Source organism: Mesocricetus auratus, unplaced genomic scaffold (assembly GCF_017639785.1).
Source record: "Mesocricetus auratus isolate SY011 unplaced genomic scaffold, BCM_Maur_2.0 Super-Scaffold_4256, whole genome shotgun sequence".
In the NCBI taxonomy this organism is placed as follows: domain Eukaryota; kingdom Metazoa; phylum Chordata; class Mammalia; order Rodentia; family Cricetidae; genus Mesocricetus; species Mesocricetus auratus.
The window spans coordinates 22,118,681-22,139,157 of NW_024429182.1; the positions used below are offsets into that span (position 1 = coordinate 22,118,681).

Here is a 20,477-nt window from a genome sequence, read left to right on the forward strand (position 1 = left end):
GGTTTTATTGACATAAGACTTTATCACCTATTTAGCCAACATTTTATTTTTTTATTTTTATTTTTTTTGGTTTTTTTCGAGACAGGGTTTCTCTGAGTAGTTTTGGAGGCTGTCCTGGCACTCACTCTGTAGACCAGGCTGGCCTCGAACTCACAGAGATCCGCCTGCCTCTGCCTCCCAAGTGCTGGGATTAAAGGCGTGCGCCACCAACGCCCGGCTTAGCCAACATTTTAATATCTAAGTTATCAAGCAAACTGCCACCACATAGTCTAAAGCCAAAGTTATCAGCAACAAAAAAGTTGAAAATTAAAAAAAAAAGTCAGATAACCACCAGGCAGTGCTTTTTAAAGCTAAGAGAAAACTATTTCCTTTTAACTTGTCTCATAGAAAACACAAGAAACCCATTTCTTATTTAAAGACATTAAGTCATATAAAGTCTAATATATTCTAAGGTGAATATTAAAACCTAAAATTTTACCTTAAATTTTGGGAGGCATCACTGTAGCTTGAACTCAGAACTTTGCATTTGCCAGATAAGTGCCCTGTCGCTAAACTCTATTAATATACCACCAGCCTTTTCTTTTTCCTCTTTTAGTACAGTAGGGAATGAACCTACAGCGTTGGGCGTTGGCTGGAAAGCCCTCTACCACATAGCCCAGTCTGCTTTTGGGGAGCATTTTGTGTTTATTGCTGCTGTTATTTTGTTTTTTTTTTATGTTAATGTTACCTTGAGATAGGGTATAACTGTGTAGACCAGGCTCACCTGGAACTCACTATGTAAACCACACTGACTTTGAACTCAAAGACCTACCTGCCTTTGCCTCCTGAATGCTGGGATTAAAGATATATACTTCCATACCCATCTTCTATTATATTTGTCTTGAAACTGGGTCTAAGTTTCCCAGGATAGTCTCAAACTCACTGTGTAACCAACCTATACAGGTCTTCAATTTTCAATTATTTTGCTTCAAACTCCTTAGTTCCAATTATAGACCTGAGCCACTATACAAAACCCATTAAACTATTTCTTAAAAGTTTTTTTTAAAGTATTCCATTATTTGGATGGAACAAAGGTGTGTGTGTGAAAGTCAGAGGACAACCTGTGAGACCTGGTTCCTTCCATGTGAGACCCAGGCATCCAAATCATCAGACCTTGTAGAAAGTTCCTCTACAAGATGAGCCTTCTCACCCAGCCCTCTAAACGCTGTTTTGTTGTTGAAATGTGAATGGGTACTGGGTGTTTTGCATGCACATTTATATGTGCACTTTGTGTGTGCAGTACTTGTAGAGGACTGAAGAGAGCATCAGATACTCAGGAACTAGAGTTAAGCTGTTCTTAGCTGCCATTTGGGTGATGGGTACCAAACCTAGGTCCTCTGCAAGAACAAGTGTTCTTAATTGCTAAGCCATCTCTCCAAACCCAAGTTTTCTTTCTTTATCTTTTTTTATTTTTTGAGACAGGGTTTTTCTGTGTATGTCTGGCTGTCTTGGAACTGGTTCTGTAGTCCGAGATGGACTCTAACTCACAGAGATCTGCCTGCCTCTGCCTCCCAAGTGCTGGCATTAAAGGCGTGCACCACCACCACCAGGCAAGTTTTGTTTTTCAAAGTAAAAAGAGCATGCTGTGTAACTCCCTCGAGAAGTGCACATATGTTGAGTGAGTCTTACTTTCTTCCTTAGCACCTTTCTCTGACCTAGTGCTTACTCTACACTAAAATATCTTAATAAACTTCAATTCTACTTTTTAAATGTTCATTACATGGTACTTGGGAAAAATTTTAAGAAATAAGGTTTTTTTTGGGGGGGAGATAAGATCTCACTCTGTGGCCCCCGGCTAGCCTGGAGCTTACTATATAGACAAGGTTCACCTCAAACTCAAAAATCCTCCTGCTTCTGGTGAAAAATCAACTTTTAAAAATCAAATAACCATAATATTTACAGTTGATATCACTTTAATGATTAAAAATGGGCATTTAGCCAGGTGGTGGTGGCACACATCTTTAATTCCAGTACTTGGGAGGCAGAGGCAGATGGATCTCTGAGTTTGAGGCCAACCTGCTCTACAAAGTGAGTTCCAGGACAGCCTCCAAAGCCACAGAAAACCCTGTCTCAAAAAAAAAAGGAGGGGGGGCATTTGGCCAGGTGGTGGTGCACGCTCCATTAGCCGCAGCACTCAGGAGGCAGAAGCAGGCAGATCTCTGTGAACTCAAGGTTAGCCTGATCTATAGAGCTGGCTCCAGGACAGTCAGGGCTACACAGTAAAGCCCTGTCTCAAAAACAAAGTAAAAAAATCCACAAGCAAACAAACAACAACAAAAACCCAGGCATTTGAGTTTTTATGATTTTATTCAATTTCATACTAATGTTAATTACAGCAATGAACATCCTTGTCAAAAAAAAACTTTTGAACCTGATCCTATGTACTTCCTTCTAGTTGATTCTTAGAACTGAAATAAATAGAGCAGTGATTTCTTTTTCAATTAAAATGTAGTTATTGTTATTGGGGCAACACGTGTCCTGGGCCTGTGTGGAGGTTGGAGGACAGCTGTGGAGTGGGCTCTCCTTCCTCCTTCCACAAGGAGGGTCAAACTCAGGTCATCAGGCTTCCACTGCACGTGCTTTGACTCGAGCTATCCACTGGCCCTAAAAGTTTTATTTTTTAAATGTTTTGGAAATATTTCTAAATTATTTTTAGTCATATCCTGTATTTCACTTCACTTTAACATCTTAGACTCTGAGAATAAAACAAGTGCTTGACCTGTTTGTTGATTTGGCCAGCACAGTGAAAAGCATTAAGTACATTATATAGTGCAGCCAAACTGTACTGACAGTAAGATCAACAATAGCTTGGGCTGGGCGGTGGTAGCATATACCTTTTATCCCAACACTTGGGAGGCAGAGCCAGGCAGATCTCTGTGAGTTCCAGACCAGCCTGGTCTACAGAATGAGTTCCAGGACAGCCAGGGCTGTTACACAGAGAAACTCTGTTTCAAAAAGCCAAAAAAAAAAAAAACAAAACAAAACAAAAAAAAAAGTTTGGGTGGCAAACATAAAGTTTATGTTATTGCTTGTATTTTTCAATAAGTATTAAGTGTGTACTTAAAAAATAACAACAGCAATAACATATTCTCTTTTATTCTTTTAATTAAAAAAAATGTTTCATGTATAGTCCAAGCTGGTTTTGAACTCATTAAGTAGCTGAGGATAACTTTAGAGTTTGTGCTCCTACTGTCTCCACCTCCAGAATGCTAGGATTATAGGTTTGCCTGTTTTAGGCAGTGCTGGGGACCAAGCCCAGAGCCACATTCATGCTAGGTAAGCACTTTACAGAAATATACCCCCAAACATACAATATATTACTTCTACTATTAGAGATAAAAATCTCCTGCCGTATGTGTAACTATCCAGTATTAACACTACCACTCAGGCACCTATTTTGTTAGAAAAAAATTTTGGAGTCAATCTCATGTAGCCCTTCAATTATGTAGCACAGAATGACCTTGAACTTCTGATCCTCCTGTTTCTGTCTCACGTGCTGAGATTACACTGGTCGAATCACAGGCATGTGTCATGTTTACTTTTTTAAAAAATTATTTTATTAGCCAGGTGTTGGTGGCTCACGCCTTTAATCTCAACCCTAGCATCTTCTGTGTGCACTTAACTCTTCACTGCACAGACTCTCACAAGCTTTAAATAATCTACATTTGTAGTATTTGGATGCCAAAATACTACTGTGATAGCAGTAAACTAAAGGAAAAATCCCCAAAACCATTTATATATTAAAAACTCATATGTGGTAGTGTCTTTTAAATGGCAACTCTACTAATATGATTTATAAAACTCTGGAGATGATAATTTATATGTGTGGGAATAACTGAATATAGAATACAAACCAGGAGTGATATTTAGTTCATTTCCTACAGCTAGACTCCAAACTTTCCCACGAACACTAGGGGGCAATCCCTGCCACCACAATTCTCGAACTCTTCTTGTACTACGCCTAGAATTAAAGGAGGAGAAAAAAGGAAAAAGTTACTTTTTATGCCAAAAATACTAGTTGCATGATGGTTTACCTACAGCCAAGTGATCAGATGACTTTAAGAATTTAAAGTGCTAAGTACGTAATGTGCTCTTTCCTCTGAGTTCGAGCCTGTGGGCTGTAACAGCCCTCTAAGATGAACTAACGGCAATTAAAGGGAATGGCCTCTCACAGACATTGCTTATACTACAAATGTAATTAGAAAATTGGAACCATGTAGAAAATATTAAAAATTAAAAAGATAAAATGTACTGCCAATTCAGTACCAAAACTAAAATCACAAAGAACCTACTATGGGTAGGACCTGGTTAAGGCCCTAGTCTTTAGGAAGCAGCAGTTCACTAAAAGAATACAGGCTTTGGCACCAGACCTGGGTTCAAATCCAGTTCAACCACTCATTGTATAACCTTGAGCAAACTACTTAGCTTCTCCAACTTTGACTAAGATAAATGTGAGCAAAAATACAAATGCCTTACAGAAGCACTAAGACTCAACTGTAACTACTTAACATCGATAATATAATAGTTTCTTTATGTTCAGGAACTATATTCTAAACTCCAAAACCACAAATAGTACCCAATTCTCTAAATTTTTCTTACACAAACATAGCTACGTTAAAATTGAATTTATAATGTGGAGACAATAAGAGATGAACAATAGCTGACAATAAAAGGGTATAGTATAATAAATGTCATGTAAATATTGCTTCTCTTTTCTTTCTCACTCAAAATAGGGTACTTCTAGTTTTTCTTCTCAAAGGAAATACTTCACAGCTTCTGACGAACATAATCGCCAGTATCCCTACTCTTGTGTAAGTAAAAGAATTACTTGACAGAAGCTTGCAGTGTATGACAGCAGCTCCGGTAACTGGGATGTCACTGAGTGAGTAATGGGCAGGTCACATATGCTGCATGGAGAGCCTGGACAAAGGATGATTTATGGCCAGGACAAAGTATTGCAGAATAGATTTCATTGTACTTCTCAGAAGGACACACAATGTAAAACTTCTGAGTTTTAATTTCTAGAATTTTCTATTTATATTTAGTTAATTTTCCATTTTTAGATCACAGGCAACCAAAACTTCACAAATTAAGTGTGTAGATAAGTGGGACTGTTGTGTCCTGTGTCTGTCACATTTCCAATATTTACCAAACTGTCAATGTACATCCTACATACATTGTAGAAGGTATCTTTCACCCTTTACTCCAGGGGAGGATAAAACATATACAGAAATAATTGTCAAAAAAAAAAGCTTCAAGGGGGGGCACTTTAGCCTCAAAGTACCACAGGACTTTTAGAGGGGAAAGGTATTTTATATAATTTTCTTAATTAAGAGAACAATATTTAAAAATAGCTTTTAATATTTTTATTTTCTATCTTTTCTTATAAATGTATTTATTTACAGATACTGTATCTCTAGGAAGTTCTGGCTGGTCTGGAACTCACTATATTATTCAAGTTAGCACTAAGCAACCAAATTGCTGGAATTACAGGCATGTACCATGATACTCAACCTTAGAAACACATTTAACATCTGATAAATGTACCTCAAAATATAATGTTCTTCCAATAATGAATCTTTTACAATTAATGTTACATTAGAAATGTGGAGTAGCAATTCATAAGACTAAAGTTTCCTGAGTCAGCTCGTATTCCATGGGTTCCAGAGGACGGGTACGATTGTGACAGCACAGAGGATGGTCAGTATGAAAAGTATGCATTAGAGACAGGAGTTCATGAAGGAGCAGAGAAACATGAGGAGTTTCAGGCAATGGTTAATAGTAAAATTTAGCTGCAGCATAAGATACATGCTGACAAGTGATAATATAGACTTGGAAAAGATGAAATATTTGGAGACACACTAAACTTGTGGAAAATCTGTTTACTTACATTACTTCCCAATTGGGCAGTATCTCATTGATCCAAATTACCATTGCACTCGCAATGCTTTCTTCCTGCTTAAATCGTTCTCTCATTATTCTTTTTCTCTTATGTGCTTCTTTAATTTCTGTTTTGAACAAGTAAGAATTATTTCAATACAAATGAGCTAGATCAAAATCCCTTCCTTTGTATCTAAGTCTATAAAAAGGCTCCTTCAAGAGGAATCTTCTACTAGTAGAGAGGAAGAAAAGGGGAGAAAAAGATGAAAAACAAAAGCCTTGTCTAACATCATCTTAAAGTATCATTTTCTTTCTTACAAAAGTTATGAGATAAAGGGCAAAAAGAATTTTTTTAAATGACTAGTAAATTGTTGTTACTGCTTTCTGGTTAGTTTTTTTTTGCTTTGTTTTCATTGAGACAAGGTTCCTCGAGGCTGTCTATGCTGCCTAGCTGTTCTACAACTTTCCTTTGCCTTTTGTAGCTGTTAATTATTTTTAAAATAGGGTCTTAAGAAGCCCAGGCTGGCTTCAAACTTGTTATGAAGCTAGGATAACCCTGAACTCCTGATATTCCTGCTTCTACCTTCCCAGTGCTGGGTTACAGGTGCATGCTGACACTCCTAGTTTATGCAATATTGAGGCTTTACCCAGGACTTTGCCCACACTAGGCAGGCACTCTCCCACTTATTTACAAGGTGTCTTAAGACTGGGTGTCTTCCTGGATAGCCTGGATCATTATGAACACCATGTTGTCCTCACATGTACTTCATCTTTCTAGCACTGCCTTCCTAGGACTGGGATACAGGTGTGTGCCACTATGCCTGGCTGATTATACATATACATACTTCTGTTTACTTAATCTACCAAAATAAAATCGGTTGATGAAATAGTTATATTAAAAAGCTGTAAGCAACTAACCAACAGCCATTTCTCATGCAATGAATTTATTAATTTCAACATAAAAATATGACATTAAAATTATTTTGCCAATGACACTATTACTATATAAACACCTTTTAGCATGGTGTTTTATTTTACTATTAGGTCATAATAAAAATTTCTCAACAAACAAATAATAAAGCTCTGAATCTGGAGGTCACAATTCTGGAACAAAAGTCAGCCAATGGTAGTGCATGCCTTTAATTCCACCACTCAGGAGGCAAAAGCAGACAGATCTCTGTGAGTTTAAGGTGAGCATGGTCTACAGAGCAAGTTCAGGGCAGTCAGAGCTGTACAGAGAAACCCAATCTCAAAAAAAAAAAACAATCATAAACAAACAAAACAAATCAAAAGTTATAAAAAAATTTAGAACCAGGATCAGCTAGCCAACATATTTTCAAATTACATTTCATGTGAGCCTCAGAAACTGTCTCAAGAGGCAAGCAAGAACCCAATCACTGGCCCCACATGTATGTTTTATGTACGCAGACTGTATGTAAGATGTCTTTAAGAAAGAAATGTTAAACGAGAGATTGAAAACCCAATCTGGTCACCTGCTTCCAATTTTATAGATAAGGAAACAGGCGGCCTATTCAGAGTATCACAACCAGAGATCACAAAAAATAGAATTAAGCCTAAAGCATTCTAATTTCCTAATTTATTATTATTTCTATTATAAAATGCACCATCTACTTCTCAATAATATTAACCAAACAGTGAAGTCAAGGTAGCATAGTAAATAAAAGCTTACTGGCTATGCATTTGTTGGGTAGGGGTGGAGGGGGAGTTGAAGACAAGTTTCTCTGTGTAGCCCTATCTGTCCTAGAACTTGCTCTGTAGACCAGCCTGGTCTCAAACTCAAGAAATATTTTTAATTCTATTTATTAAGATAAAGTCAACCAATGTTCAAGTAACTAGGCATTTTAGAAGACTATAACTGGGCTTACATACATTATATTTACTCTAACATTAAAGACACAACTTTACTTTCAAAGCAGTAGCATAAAGCTGAACTATATGCTATTATCACATACTCCATTCCATTCACTTAAGCCAAAGAAAAAAACAGTTAATAAATTTTGTCTTAAAACATATAAAAATAAATATCAATACATATTAGAAATACATAAAAATGAGTATCCTTAACTAATGATGGTCAACACATATTATATACAGTTAAAGTACACTTATATATATTGGGTAAGGAGAGCTGGAAGAGAAAAGAATGAATGAAAATGTATCTGTGCTAGTGAGAGTATTTATTTATAAGCCTAACCAAATGACAACACTGAGACTTTAGATGGACTTTACTAATTACTCATAAATGCAAATTGTAGCTCAAATTGTATTCCCATAACAATATAGAAAACTATAAGTAACCCTGGAAAAATGACTGTCATTTTGTGAAAATGACTATAGTGTAAAAGGATGAAAGTCTAAACGGTATAAAAGTGAAACAAAGGAATAAGTTCACGAATAAAGTCTTTTCTGGGCACGGTGGCTCACACACATACTCACGAAACTAGAAAAACTGAACCCTGAAATATATGATGAGCCTAAGGCCAGAGTGACTTCCCGGTGAGATGCTGTCTCAAAAAATAAAATAAAATAAACCAGACAAAAGAAACAAACAAAAACCCCCAAATAAACCTAAATTATAAAAAATGCTAGAGAAAAATAATTATCTTCGCAATAAGATTAAATAGTTAAAATATGCAAATTAACTACAGACTTGTAAGTCAAATATACCTCGTTTTTTAGCTTCAGCCACCATCTCATCATACTCTTGCCGGTGACGTAAAGCTTCTTCCACAGACTTCGCAGGAAGATTCCTGTATTTTACAGAAAGGGCCAAATTTTAAACAACTCTTAAACTTACTACCTTTTTAGAACCAGATACAAAAAATGCAACCTAGAGTTATTTTCACAGGAAACGTAACTGAGCAGACATGGTGGTGCAGGCCTTTACTCCCAGCACTCAAGAGGCTCCATGTGAGGTCAGCCTGGTCCTACCCTGTCTCACCAACAAAGAGAAGGTAAAAGAAAGGCAAAGGAAACTGTGCATTTCAAAACAGACTCAGACTTCAGATTCCTAACATTTATTGTATACATAGATATTAATAGTTCATGTTTATATGTGAACCTGAGTTTATGTGTTTGTGTCCCATGTGTGCAGGTGTTTCAAGAGCCAGAAGAAGGTTTAGATCCTCTGAAGCTGGAGTTATGGATGGCTGTGAGCTGCCCATGTGGGTGCTGGGAAATGAACGCAGTTCCTCTGAAAGAACAGCAAATGCTCTAATCACTGATCTCTTCAGCCCCATATTTATTTATTTTTAAAAAGTTGTATTGCATTGTGTGTGTGTGTGTGTGTGTGTAAGTGGGGGGCAGGGAGGCCTGTGTGTGGAGGTCAAAGGAAAACTTGCAGGAACTGCTTCTTGTCTTCTACTGTATGGGTCCTAGAGTCAGAATTCAGGTTCTCAAACTTAATAGTTTTACCCACTGAGACATCTGGATGACTCATGTTTAGAGTCCCGGTAAAAGAGCCCCATCTTTCATTTCTATTACTACATACTAGTTTATTGCCATTACATTTTCTTTCTTTCTTTGGGTTTTTGTTCTTGTTTTTTCAAGACAGGGTTTCTCTATATAGCCCTGGCTGTCCTGGAACTCACTCTGTAGACAATGCTGGTCTTGAACTCACAGAGATCTGCCCACCTCTGCTGCCTCCTGAGTGCTGGGCTTAAAGATGAGCACCCCCCCCCCAGCTAACCATTACATTTTCTTGTGTCAAATTCCTTTTTTGGGGCTTGAGAGATGGCTCAGAGGTTAAGAGCACTGGTCTGCTCTTCCGGAGGACCCCGGTTCAATTCCCAGCACCCACATGGCAGCTCACAACTGTCTGTAACTCTGGTTTCAGGTAATCTGATACCAATGCAAATTAATAAATAGTTTTTAAAAAAATCCTTTTTTGGACCAGGTCTGCCTTGCACTCTCAATCCTCTTGCTCAACCTCCTGTAAGTTAGGATTGGAGGTATGTGTCACCATGTTTGACTTTGTATCTAATTCTTTTTTATGTTCAATCTAGTTTTGAAATTGTCTTTAACTACTAAGAATTATTCCATGTATTTATCCAGATAGATGTACATATGGGTGGCTCTTGCCAGTATAAAGCTTTTATGAATAAAACTAGCATAAAGAACTAATGTCAGCTGGGTGGTGGTGGTGCACACCTTTAATCCTAGCACTCAGGAAGCAGAGGTGGGTAGACCTCTGGGAGTTCAAGGCTAGCCTGCTCTATACAGCAAGTTCCAAGACAGCGAGGGCTATACAGAGAAACCTTGTCTTGGAAAAAAAAATCCTCTCAAAAATCTAATGTCAATTCTTTGGGCATCTACTTTCATTTCTCTTGAATAAATACTGAAAAGTAGAATTCTTGGGTCCTTGGTAAGTACAAGTGTACCTTTGTAACAAACTATCAAACTGGTTTCCTCTTATTAGAATCTTAAAATAACAATCTCCCAGCCGGGCGTTGGTGGCGCACGCCTTTAATCCCAGCACTCGGGAGGCAGAGGCAGGCGGATCTCTGTGAGTTCGAAACCAACCTGGACTACCAAGCGAGTTCCAGGACAGCCTCCAAAGCCACAGAGAAACCCTGTCTCGAAAAAAACCAAAAAAAAAAAATAACAATCTCCCTACAAGTTTGATAATTAATCCATTACATATATCACATTTTGTTTAATCTAATCAATGACTTTACAAAGTTAGTGACTAGATGTATGAAAACATTTGTAGGGTTGACAAGATAGGTCAGTGGAGAAAGTGCTTGTCACTTAAGTCTGGCAACCTGAGTTCAGTCCCCAGAACTCACAGTGGGAAAAGAGAAACCAGTCTTCAAAGTTCACCTGTGAGCTCCACACATGTACCATAGCACATACATGCTTGCACAATGTGCACACACAATAATAATAAACAAGGTGTGTGAATGATAAATATTCAAATTCCAAGTTCTACCACCTGTTCCCTACTCAATTAACCAGATTATTCCAGTATATTGTAGCAAGGAGGAATTAAGTGTAAGACTCCTATTTAGACTATAACAGAATAGGATGAACTAAGTTTATCCTCCTTTTTTCTTTCTTTCTTTTTTTTTTGTGACAAGGTTTAATTTCCCTGGCTGTCCTGGAACTAGCTCTGTAGACCAGGATGGCCTAAAACTCACAGAGACCCACCTGCCTTTGCTTCTAGAGTGCCTCCTGCCTCTGCCTTCTGGTTGCTGGAGTACCCTTAACCAACTGAGTAATTTCTCTAGCCCTCTGCCCTTTCTGTACTGCTCTCACAGCTGATATCTCACAGCTAAGAAATGCCATTACCAGTAAATTTAATTCAAAAGAAAGCCAGCACCCAGAAGGCAGAGGCAGGTGGATCTCTGTCTGCTTGTGGCCAGTCTGATCTACATGAGTTCTAGGCTAGCCTGGGTTATATAGTAAGACCCTGCCTCAAAGCAAACAAAAAAGGCTAACTCCAACCTGTCTGCATCCACGAACAGCAAAACAAAAACAACTATGAAACTACTAAGGACCCTGCTCCAGTTTCTCATCCTCTGACTGAATAAATGTTATCGGACCCAAATATATCAGAAGATATTCTGGGAGAGAAAAGGCGGGTGCTCCATTTGGTTCTCATGCTGTACCCATGGATTACCATCTGGTTTTATCCTTCATAACAATGAATTTTCATTTACTTAGTACACTACCCCTACTTTTCAACTTATTGAAGAGGAGATAAGTAATGATTATTAAGCATTCACATATTCAAGCACCTTTTAAAGACACTGTTGGTTTAAATGACAATTATATAAGTCACACCACACACACACACACACACACACACACACACACACACACAAATCATGTCTCATCTAAAACAGCTCCACTCAAATTTAAGAAGAATTCATTATAGCAACTCAGAGTTGAATGGAACAGAGTTCACATTTAATCCCTAGATTACAAATGACCAGACACATGGGGGGAAAAGCTCCAATACTTATTCTAGTGAATTACTCTATTAATTTTAGATCAATAGAATAAAAAACAGAAAATACTGTGGACCAATCCTTCTGTACACCATATGTATTATTCTCATTGCTAATAAAGAGCTGACAGACAGGAAGTACAGGCGGAACAGACAGAGATGATGCTGAGATGAAGATGGGGTGGCAGGGAGATGTCAGCCAGCTACCAAGGGAGCAGGACATATAGAAAATGAGATAACAGGCCACGAGCCACATGACAAAGTATAAATAGAAATATGGGTTAATTTAAATACAAGAGTTAGCTAGTAACGAGCTTGAGCTATTGGCCGAGCATTTATAAATAATACTAAGTCTCTATGTGGTAATTTGGAAGCAGATGCCAGGATGGGGACCAGAAAGGTGGGACAGAAAACCTTCTGTCTTCAAAAAAGTTCTTTTTCAGGTGCTTATACAACTTTGTCAGACTGAGATCACATACAATTATATGCATAGAATATTATTTCAAGTCAATTTCAAATAATATTATTTCAAGAACTGTTTGTTCAGGCTGCCATAAAGGGTTAAAGAAGTAGATACAGGGGCTAGAGAGATCACTCAGAGGTTAGGTACACAGGTTTGGTTCTCAGCACCCACAGCCATCATAACTGTAACTCCAATTCCAGGGTATTCAATTCCTTCTGGCCTCTGCAGGCACTAGACATACACATAAAGCAAAATAAGTAAATAAGGAAAAAATTTTAAAATTAAAAAAGTAGATATCACTGGTAGAGTGAAGATGGCAACAAAGACTCAATATAAAGATACATCCTAGGGCTGGAGAGATGACTCAGAGGTTAAAAAGCACTGACTGCTCTTCCAGAGGTCCTGAGTTCAATTCCCAGCAACCACATGGTGGCTCACAACCATGTGTAATGAAGTCTGGTGCCGTTTTTCTGGTGTGCAGGCAAACAACATGCAGGTAGAACACTGTATACATAATAAATAATAAAATCTTTAAAAGAATAGATACATCCTAGCACTTAGAATGAAAATGTGAGAAGTGCAAATAAGGTGGCAGCGTTCCAGTGAAATGAGCAAAGGTAAGAAAGCATGATGGAAAGAGGTGTGAGATACAGAAGACTAAGATGGGGCAGGTTAAACACTGTAGAAACTACCTGTGAGATACAGAAGACTAAGATGGGGCAGGTTAAACACTGTATAAACCACCTGTGAGATACAGAAGCCTAAGATGGGGCAGGTTAAACACTGTAGAAACCACCTGTGAGATATAGAAGACTAAGATGGGGCAGGTTAAACACTGTATAAACTACCTGTGAGATACAGAAGACTAAGATGGGGCAGGTTAAACACTGTAGAAACTATCTGTGAGAAATATTATATTCTTTGCGAAAAGCATGTTCTATTTTAGATGAATTTTAGAAGCTTACAATGGAAACTCAAGCTACCTACCTACTTAGGAGTCTAAATATCTTCAACCAAGTATTCTTTCCTTGCTTATCTAATCGTTCTTGTTTTCCTGCAAATGACTCTCTAAGAAAAGAACCTTGGAATTGGCCTGGTTCATTTTTATACCTGGAAGTCTGGAATGAAACTTTTACATGGTCTCATTACTAACTGTAGGGGTGGGGGGGGACAGGGAGGATGAAACAGGGATTTCACTGCATCCCCCAGGGTTGCACAAATGTCCCTATATAGCATAGGTTGGCCTCCAACTCACAGCAATGCTTTTGCCTCAGCCATCCTAGTGCTGGAATAACAGCTGTGAGTCAGTACTCTCAGCTCCTATTACCAGGTTCCTAAAAAGCTTAAAAAATCAACATAAAATTAATGAGAATAAAGTTACTAAATTAAGAACTCACTTGAAGGTTCTAGAGGAGGAGTGTAACTACTTAACCAAACGCTTGTCCTCCTCCTCTGTCATGGAAGGTCATCCTCTTTGACCAAACTCATTGCATTAGGAACGACACACGTAAGAAGCATGGCTTAGAATGAACACTGGAGAAACCAGGATTGTCAATTACACGGGCCTGTTTTCTTCAATGGAAGGAAATGAGTGACATATAGTCACCTAGGATGACAGATGAAAAGTGGTCAATCAACCTAATGATCTTTTTGCTATCCTATGAACCAGGTTTCTTAGATCCCCCAAATAGCCTGAGCATTGGTTAGGCCTTAATCCTGAGTTTTGTCTCTCAAGTGAATAGAACACATCCCTATGAAAGAGGGTCCACCTATTTTGGCTTTCTCTACCAATTGACTCTATCCTATGCTATCACAGTTCCAGACCCGACCTCTGTTTATCAGACAGTTGAACTCATTCGTATTGTAAAGGTCACAGGTCAAAAGTTCTACTGTGTTTAAATGTGTAAAGAAAATAAACCACAGGGTCAGTCCAGACAGGACTTGACCCAGTGCCCTCAAAATTAGCAGTGCTCTGAGTTTTCTTTTCTTTTTTGTTTGTTTTTCAAGACAGCATTTCTTTGGACAGCCTTGGCTGTTCTAGAACTCAATCTGTAGACCAGGCTGGCCTCAAACTCACAGAGATCCACTTGCCTCTGTCTTCTGAGTACTGGAATTAAAGGTGTTATATTATCTCTCCATGGTCAACTTTCCCACCAGTGGCAATACCTGCGGGAACCTTTCAACACATACAGAGGGGTGAGAGACAGCCACCTTGCCATACAAATCAGTCCCATCAACTATGGTGATCAATAGGCAGACATATATCACATCCAGATCATTCTCATTCCCAGTTCTATCCAGTTAAAGCTGTATGAGAGCCACAACTTTTTGTGCTAAATGCACATATACACCCAGCCTTTCATTTTCTTTGAAAGTATCTACAAAACATTCTACTTAGTTAAGCTCCAGATTGTCTATGCTCAGCAAGGTAACAGATGTAGACCAGCAAAGTGGCAAGACGCTAGGGGAAAAAAAACCCTAGTAACAAAAAACAAAACAAAACCCCAAAACATACCCAGGAGACTCAGAAAGGAGAAAAGAGATTAAGAAACAAATGTATTAAGGGTGTAAGATTCTTGCTGGGGATTACACTGGGGGCCCTGCACATTGTAAATACACTCTACCCTCAAACTATTATTACTTTGTGTATGCATGTTTTGACTTCATGTGTTTCTGGGCACCCATGGGTACCAACAGGCCAGAAGATGGCCTGGAACTGGAGTTACACATAGTTATAAGCTGCCATATGATCATTGAGTATTGAACCTCAGTGAGTACCCAGTGCTCTCAACCATTGAGCTATCTCTCCAGCCCAAGAATAGATTCTTTTTTTTTAAGATTTATTTATTTATTATGAATGCAACATCCTGCCTCCATGTATGTCTGCAGGCCAGAAGAGGGCACCAGATCTCATTACAGATGGTAGTGAGCCACCATGTGGTTGCTGGGAATTGAACTCAGGACCTTTGGAAGTGCAGGCAGTGCTCTTAACCTCTGAGCCATCTCTCCAGCCCAAGAATAGATTCTTAATGGTAGTAAATGAGCTGGTTGACATTCAGTAGTATATGATATAGAAGGTTAATACATATTAAACATCAAAACCAAAGTAATTCCCCTAACAATATCTGCCATAAGATAAAGAACACTGTGTTGAAATAGAAACAGACATAAAAATCAAGTTGGTTTTATTGGTGGTAGTGCAGTTCAGTTCTGAGACTGAAGTTTTGGGGTGTGTGTGTGTGTGTGTGTGTGTGTGTGTGTGTGTGTGTGTGTGTGTGTGTGTGTGTGTGTGTGTCTCCCAGCCTGATCACAAATTTATGGATTCTAACTTAGGCTTCTGGATAGAAGGGACTACCGGTATACAACATCATTCCTGGAAAGAATGAAGATTTTGTCTTATATAAGGGCTTGTCGTACACACCTTTAATTTCAGCACTCCGGAGGCAGAGGCAGGTGGGTCTCAGTGAGTTTGAGGCCAGCCTGGTCTACATAATGAGTTCCAGGACAGCCGGGGCTACATAGTGACACTGTACAGATAAAGCCCGCACATCAATATTATGTTTTTCCCTGTTCATTTTAGGATACATGGTGATGCATCTATAATTCTAACACTGGGAAGTACAAGAAAACACTGGATTTAAAGCCAGCCTGGGCTAAATGAGATCATATCTCAAAATAAAACAAATAAATCCCTTCCTTCAATTTTAAGTGAATAGTGAGAACAATTATATCTAAGTTTAAGTATAAATAATGATATGAACCTAATAATCGCTAAATACTTACGATGGTCGGTCCTCAAGAATCAGGGCAGTGGTAGAAAGTGGCTCAAACTCAAAATTCTTACGTCTTGAAGACTGAGGTGGTACTTTACAGGTTCTCCCTGTTCGTGCTTCATACTCCTAGAGCAAATAAGGATATAATTTATGTAGAGATTTTTCTAATTTTCAGTATGTATTATTAAACCTGTATTATTAAGGGAATTGTGCTATAAGGGATATAGCATATCAAGAAAATATTTTTTTATTTCCTAGAGTAGCCTAAATTATGAATTTATGTGATACAATAAAAAGTACCAAAATGTGTTAGTAGAAAGAATGACAAAAATACTCTAGATAAACTAGGGGTGGGTGGTCTTAGGAAATCTTTGTTTTATTACCCTCAGCAGCAGCACCTACCTAAGTTTTGAGTAATCTACATGCTGATAACCTTACTTTCTATACCGCAGATGAGTAATGGGAATGCTGAGACAGGATCCAACTGTGATGCTCAGAAGAACACTCTAAAGGGTGACACTGAGACTCTAAACACAAAGGACTTTGAGATTTCAGGCTTCTGTGACTCTGACTACTACAGAGACAGACACTCCAAGAGAACATCTCTTTATCCTTATTTTAAACAAGTTACCAATAAATCATATCAAATCTACTAAACTTAAAAAATAGTTTTTATAATATTCCTCTATTTCATTAAGTCTGATAAACCATTAAAAGATACAATGTTAATATATTCTTTGTAGAATCATTTACATTTCTCCATTTAAGTCCTTCCCCCCAAAGATAGGGTTTTTCTATGGGTATGAGCACATATATTTAGAAGTCAGCTTGATACTATGTCAGTTTAGCTAACAACTGTATTAAGCACCGACCTCCAACCAGGGCCTATGATCTCAATACCTCATCATGAGTTTTTGGACTCTAGTTTTTTTGTTGTTTGTTTTCTGGTGTTTTGAGGCAGGGTTTCTCTGCATAGCCCTGACTGTTTTAGAACTCACTCTGTAGACCTGGCTGGCCTCAACCTCAAAGATCCACCTGCCTCTGTCTCTGCCTCCTCAGTGCTGAGGTTAAAGGTGTGCACCATCACTACCAGGCCCATTTGAGCATTTTAAAAGAAATACTTACAATTTTATGAAATCTACTCCTAGAAATTAACAGAAAATCAGTAATAAGTTTCTTCACTTGTAATCTGTGTGATTCATACCGTTTTCCTTTTCTTTCTTCCTTTTTTTTTTTTTAAAGCAGCCTGGGTCTGGAGAGACTGTTCAACAGTTAAGAGCACTTGCTGTTCTTACAGAATATCAGTGCTCGGGTCACAGCTCCCATGATTAGCAGCTCACAACCCCCTATAACTCTAGTTTCAGGGGACAACTTCTTTTGACCTCTGCAGGTACCTGAATGTACATACACATCACACACACACACATCACACACACACATCACACACACACAATCACACACACACATCACACACACCTTTTGAAAATTACCAACAATTACAAAAGACATTAATTGATCATTTATATCAAGAAAATTAAATATACTTAAAATGGTCAGGGGTTTCATTCACTAGTGCTTAACTATTATAGCCTATAATTCTTTTTATATGATGTGGAAGTTTGAATGTAATTGGCGGCCATAATCTTATAGGGAGTGGCACTATTAGGAGGTGTGGCTTTGTTAGAGTTGGCATGGTTTTGTTGGAGAAAGTGTGTCACTGTGGGGGTGAGCTTTGAGGTTTCCTATGCTCAGGATACTGCCTAGTGTCTGAGTTGATGTCCTACTGCCTGAAAGATGTAGGACTCTCAGCTACTCCTCCAGCACCACATCTGTCTGCATGTCACCATGCTCCCAGCCATGATGATAATGGACTAAACCTCTGAAACTGTAAGCCGCCACCTCAGTTAAATGTTTTCCTTTATAAGGGTTGCCATGGTTATGGTGTCTCTTCACAGCAACAGAAACCCTAAGATATATGATTGTTACACATTTTCCAGCTCAAAGTATTTCTCTCTACTGAATCATGATAATTCAAAATATGAACTTTCTGTATTGAAGGAGATAACAATCAACTTGACATTTCAGCAGTGTACTACAAGCTATAAAAAATGATATAGCAGGACTAGACAGATGGAGACCCACATGGTGGAAGAGGGAACTGACTCTATCAATTGTTCTTCGAACTTCAACCTGTATGCTATGGAACATATGTGCATACACAGAGAGACACATGCAAACCACAATGTAATTTTTGAAAGTGACATAGCAGCTGGGCTTTGTGGGGCATGCTTATAATCCCAGTACTTGGGAGGTAAAGGCAGATCTCCGTGAGGTTCCAGGCAAATCAGTGTGGGACCTAACCTTAAACAAACAAAAACAAACAGACCAAAAAAAAAAAAAAAAAAACAATGTATGGTGCTGCCAAAAGTTACTTATCCTCCCTTATTTTTGACAAGTTCTTTCTATGCAGCCCTAGTTGGCCTGGAACTCACTATGTTAGAGTCTCATTATGCAGACCAGGCTAGCCTTGAACTCACAGAGATCTGCTTACTTCTGCTTCCTGAGTGCTGGGATTTTAAAAGCATGTGCTGCCATACCATAAAAATATGTATTTTTTAAATTTAATGTGTATTGGTGCTTTGCCTGCATTTGTCTTGTCACCATACGCATGCAGTGCCTGTAGAGGCCAGAAGAGGGCGTAGGATTCCCTGGAACTGGAGTTATAGCTGGTTGTGAGTCACCATGTGAGTGTGAGAAATCAAACCTGGGTCCTCTAGAAGAGCAGCCAGTGCTTTTAACCACTGAGTCATGTCTACAGTCCCAACATCTGTATTCTTAACACATTTTCTAAATAATGCTAATAAGACACTGTTTAAGAAGCAAAATGACAGATTGACCCAATATAACTTCATGTCCATATCTACAAATCTGTTTCAGTTTCTGTGCTACTTCCAGAATTATTTTTCTAATTATTTTTCAGTCACTTACCTAAAGGTATTTGTGTAAAATTTTCTAACTTTATAGCTCCTTCACCATCTACTCTGCATCCCTGATATGACAGCTGTGATGATTTGGATTGTAAATGTCCCTTAAAGACTCACATGTAAAATGTCTGAGTCACCAGTCTGCTGCACAATGTAAGGCGGTACACCCTGTAGGAGGTGGGGCTAGTAGGGATGTTAGGTCACTGGGGTCATGCCCTTGAAGAAGGAAATTTTGCGGATCTTCTCCCTCTGCTGTGAGGTGAACAGCTTTTCTTTTCTTTCTTAAAAATTTCTGGTCTTGGGGGTTGCAGGAGAGGGGGAGAGAGTGAGAACTGAGATTGGCACATAAAATGAAAAAAGACTGTTTTAAAAGAAAAATAATTAATATGTCATCTTACAACTCATTCTCATTTCATAGCATTTTATGTATTTTTATGTGTACCTGCATGTGTACAGGTGTGAGTGCACGGTCATGTCATACTGCATGTGTACAGCATAAGTGCACGGTCATGTCACACTGCATGTGTACAGGCATGAGTGCACAGGCATGTCACACTGCATGTGTACAGCATAAGTGCACGGTCATGTCACACTGCATGTGTACAGGCAAGAGTGCACAGGCATGTCACACTGCATGTGTACAGTCGTGAGTGCACAGACATGTCACACTGCATGTGTACAGGTGTGAGTGCACGGTCATGTCATACTGCATGTGTACAGCATAAGTGCACGGTCATGTCACACTGCATGTGTACAGGCATGAGTGCACAGGCATGTCACACTGCATGTGTACAGCCGTGAGTGCACAGACATGTCACACTGCATGTGTACAGGTGTGAGTGCACGGGCATGTCACACTGCATGTGTACAGCATGAGTGCACAGGCATGTCACACTGCATGCGTACAGGCATGAATGCACGGGCATGTCACACTGTATGTGTTCAGGCATGAATGCACGGGCATGCCACACTGCATGTGTACAGGCGTGAGTGCACGGACATGCCACACTGCATGTGAAGGCTAGAGGACAACTTACATCAGTTCTCTCCTTCCACCATGTGAGGAGGGGGCAAACTCACGCTGATCAGGCTTGCCAACAGATGCCCCTTCCCAGAGCTCTGCAAGCAGCTTTGAGCATGGGTTCCCCACCATATTGTCTGTCTTACCACATGCCAGAAGTGGAGACAGCTGACCATGGACTGGAACCTCTGAAACCATGATCCAAAACAACCTTTTGCTCCTTGTCAGTTGATTTATATGGGCAATACTTAAGACACCAGCCAATTAACCATATACAGCTTACTCATTCCCATTTGCTCATTCACTTCCTATATCTAAAAAGGCTTTCTCCATCTTGTCTACCTGG

At 38.9% G+C, this 20,477-nt stretch overlaps 1 protein-coding gene across 4 annotated transcripts in view; it reads right to left on the reverse strand.

Moving 5' to 3' along the window:
• Tbc1d12 (TBC1 domain family member 12) overlaps positions 1–20,477 on the reverse strand; it is a 94,022-nt gene that overhangs the window by 23,637 nt on the left and 49,908 nt on the right. For 2 of the 4 annotated variants that reach the window (XM_040744899.1, XM_040744900.1), the window contains exons 3-6: positions 16,137–16,252; positions 8,608–8,690; positions 5,930–6,047; positions 3,894–4,000 (exon numbers count right to left, since the gene is read on the reverse strand). In XM_040744899.1, coding sequence (XP_040600833.1) covers positions 3,894–4,000; positions 5,930–6,047; positions 8,608–8,690; positions 16,137–16,252 — 424 coding nt within the window. The remainder of the gene's footprint in view (positions 1–3,893; positions 4,001–5,929; positions 6,048–8,607; positions 8,691–16,136; positions 16,253–20,477) is intronic. The other 2 variants (XM_040744902.1, XM_040744907.1) reach the window with 1 other exon arrangement.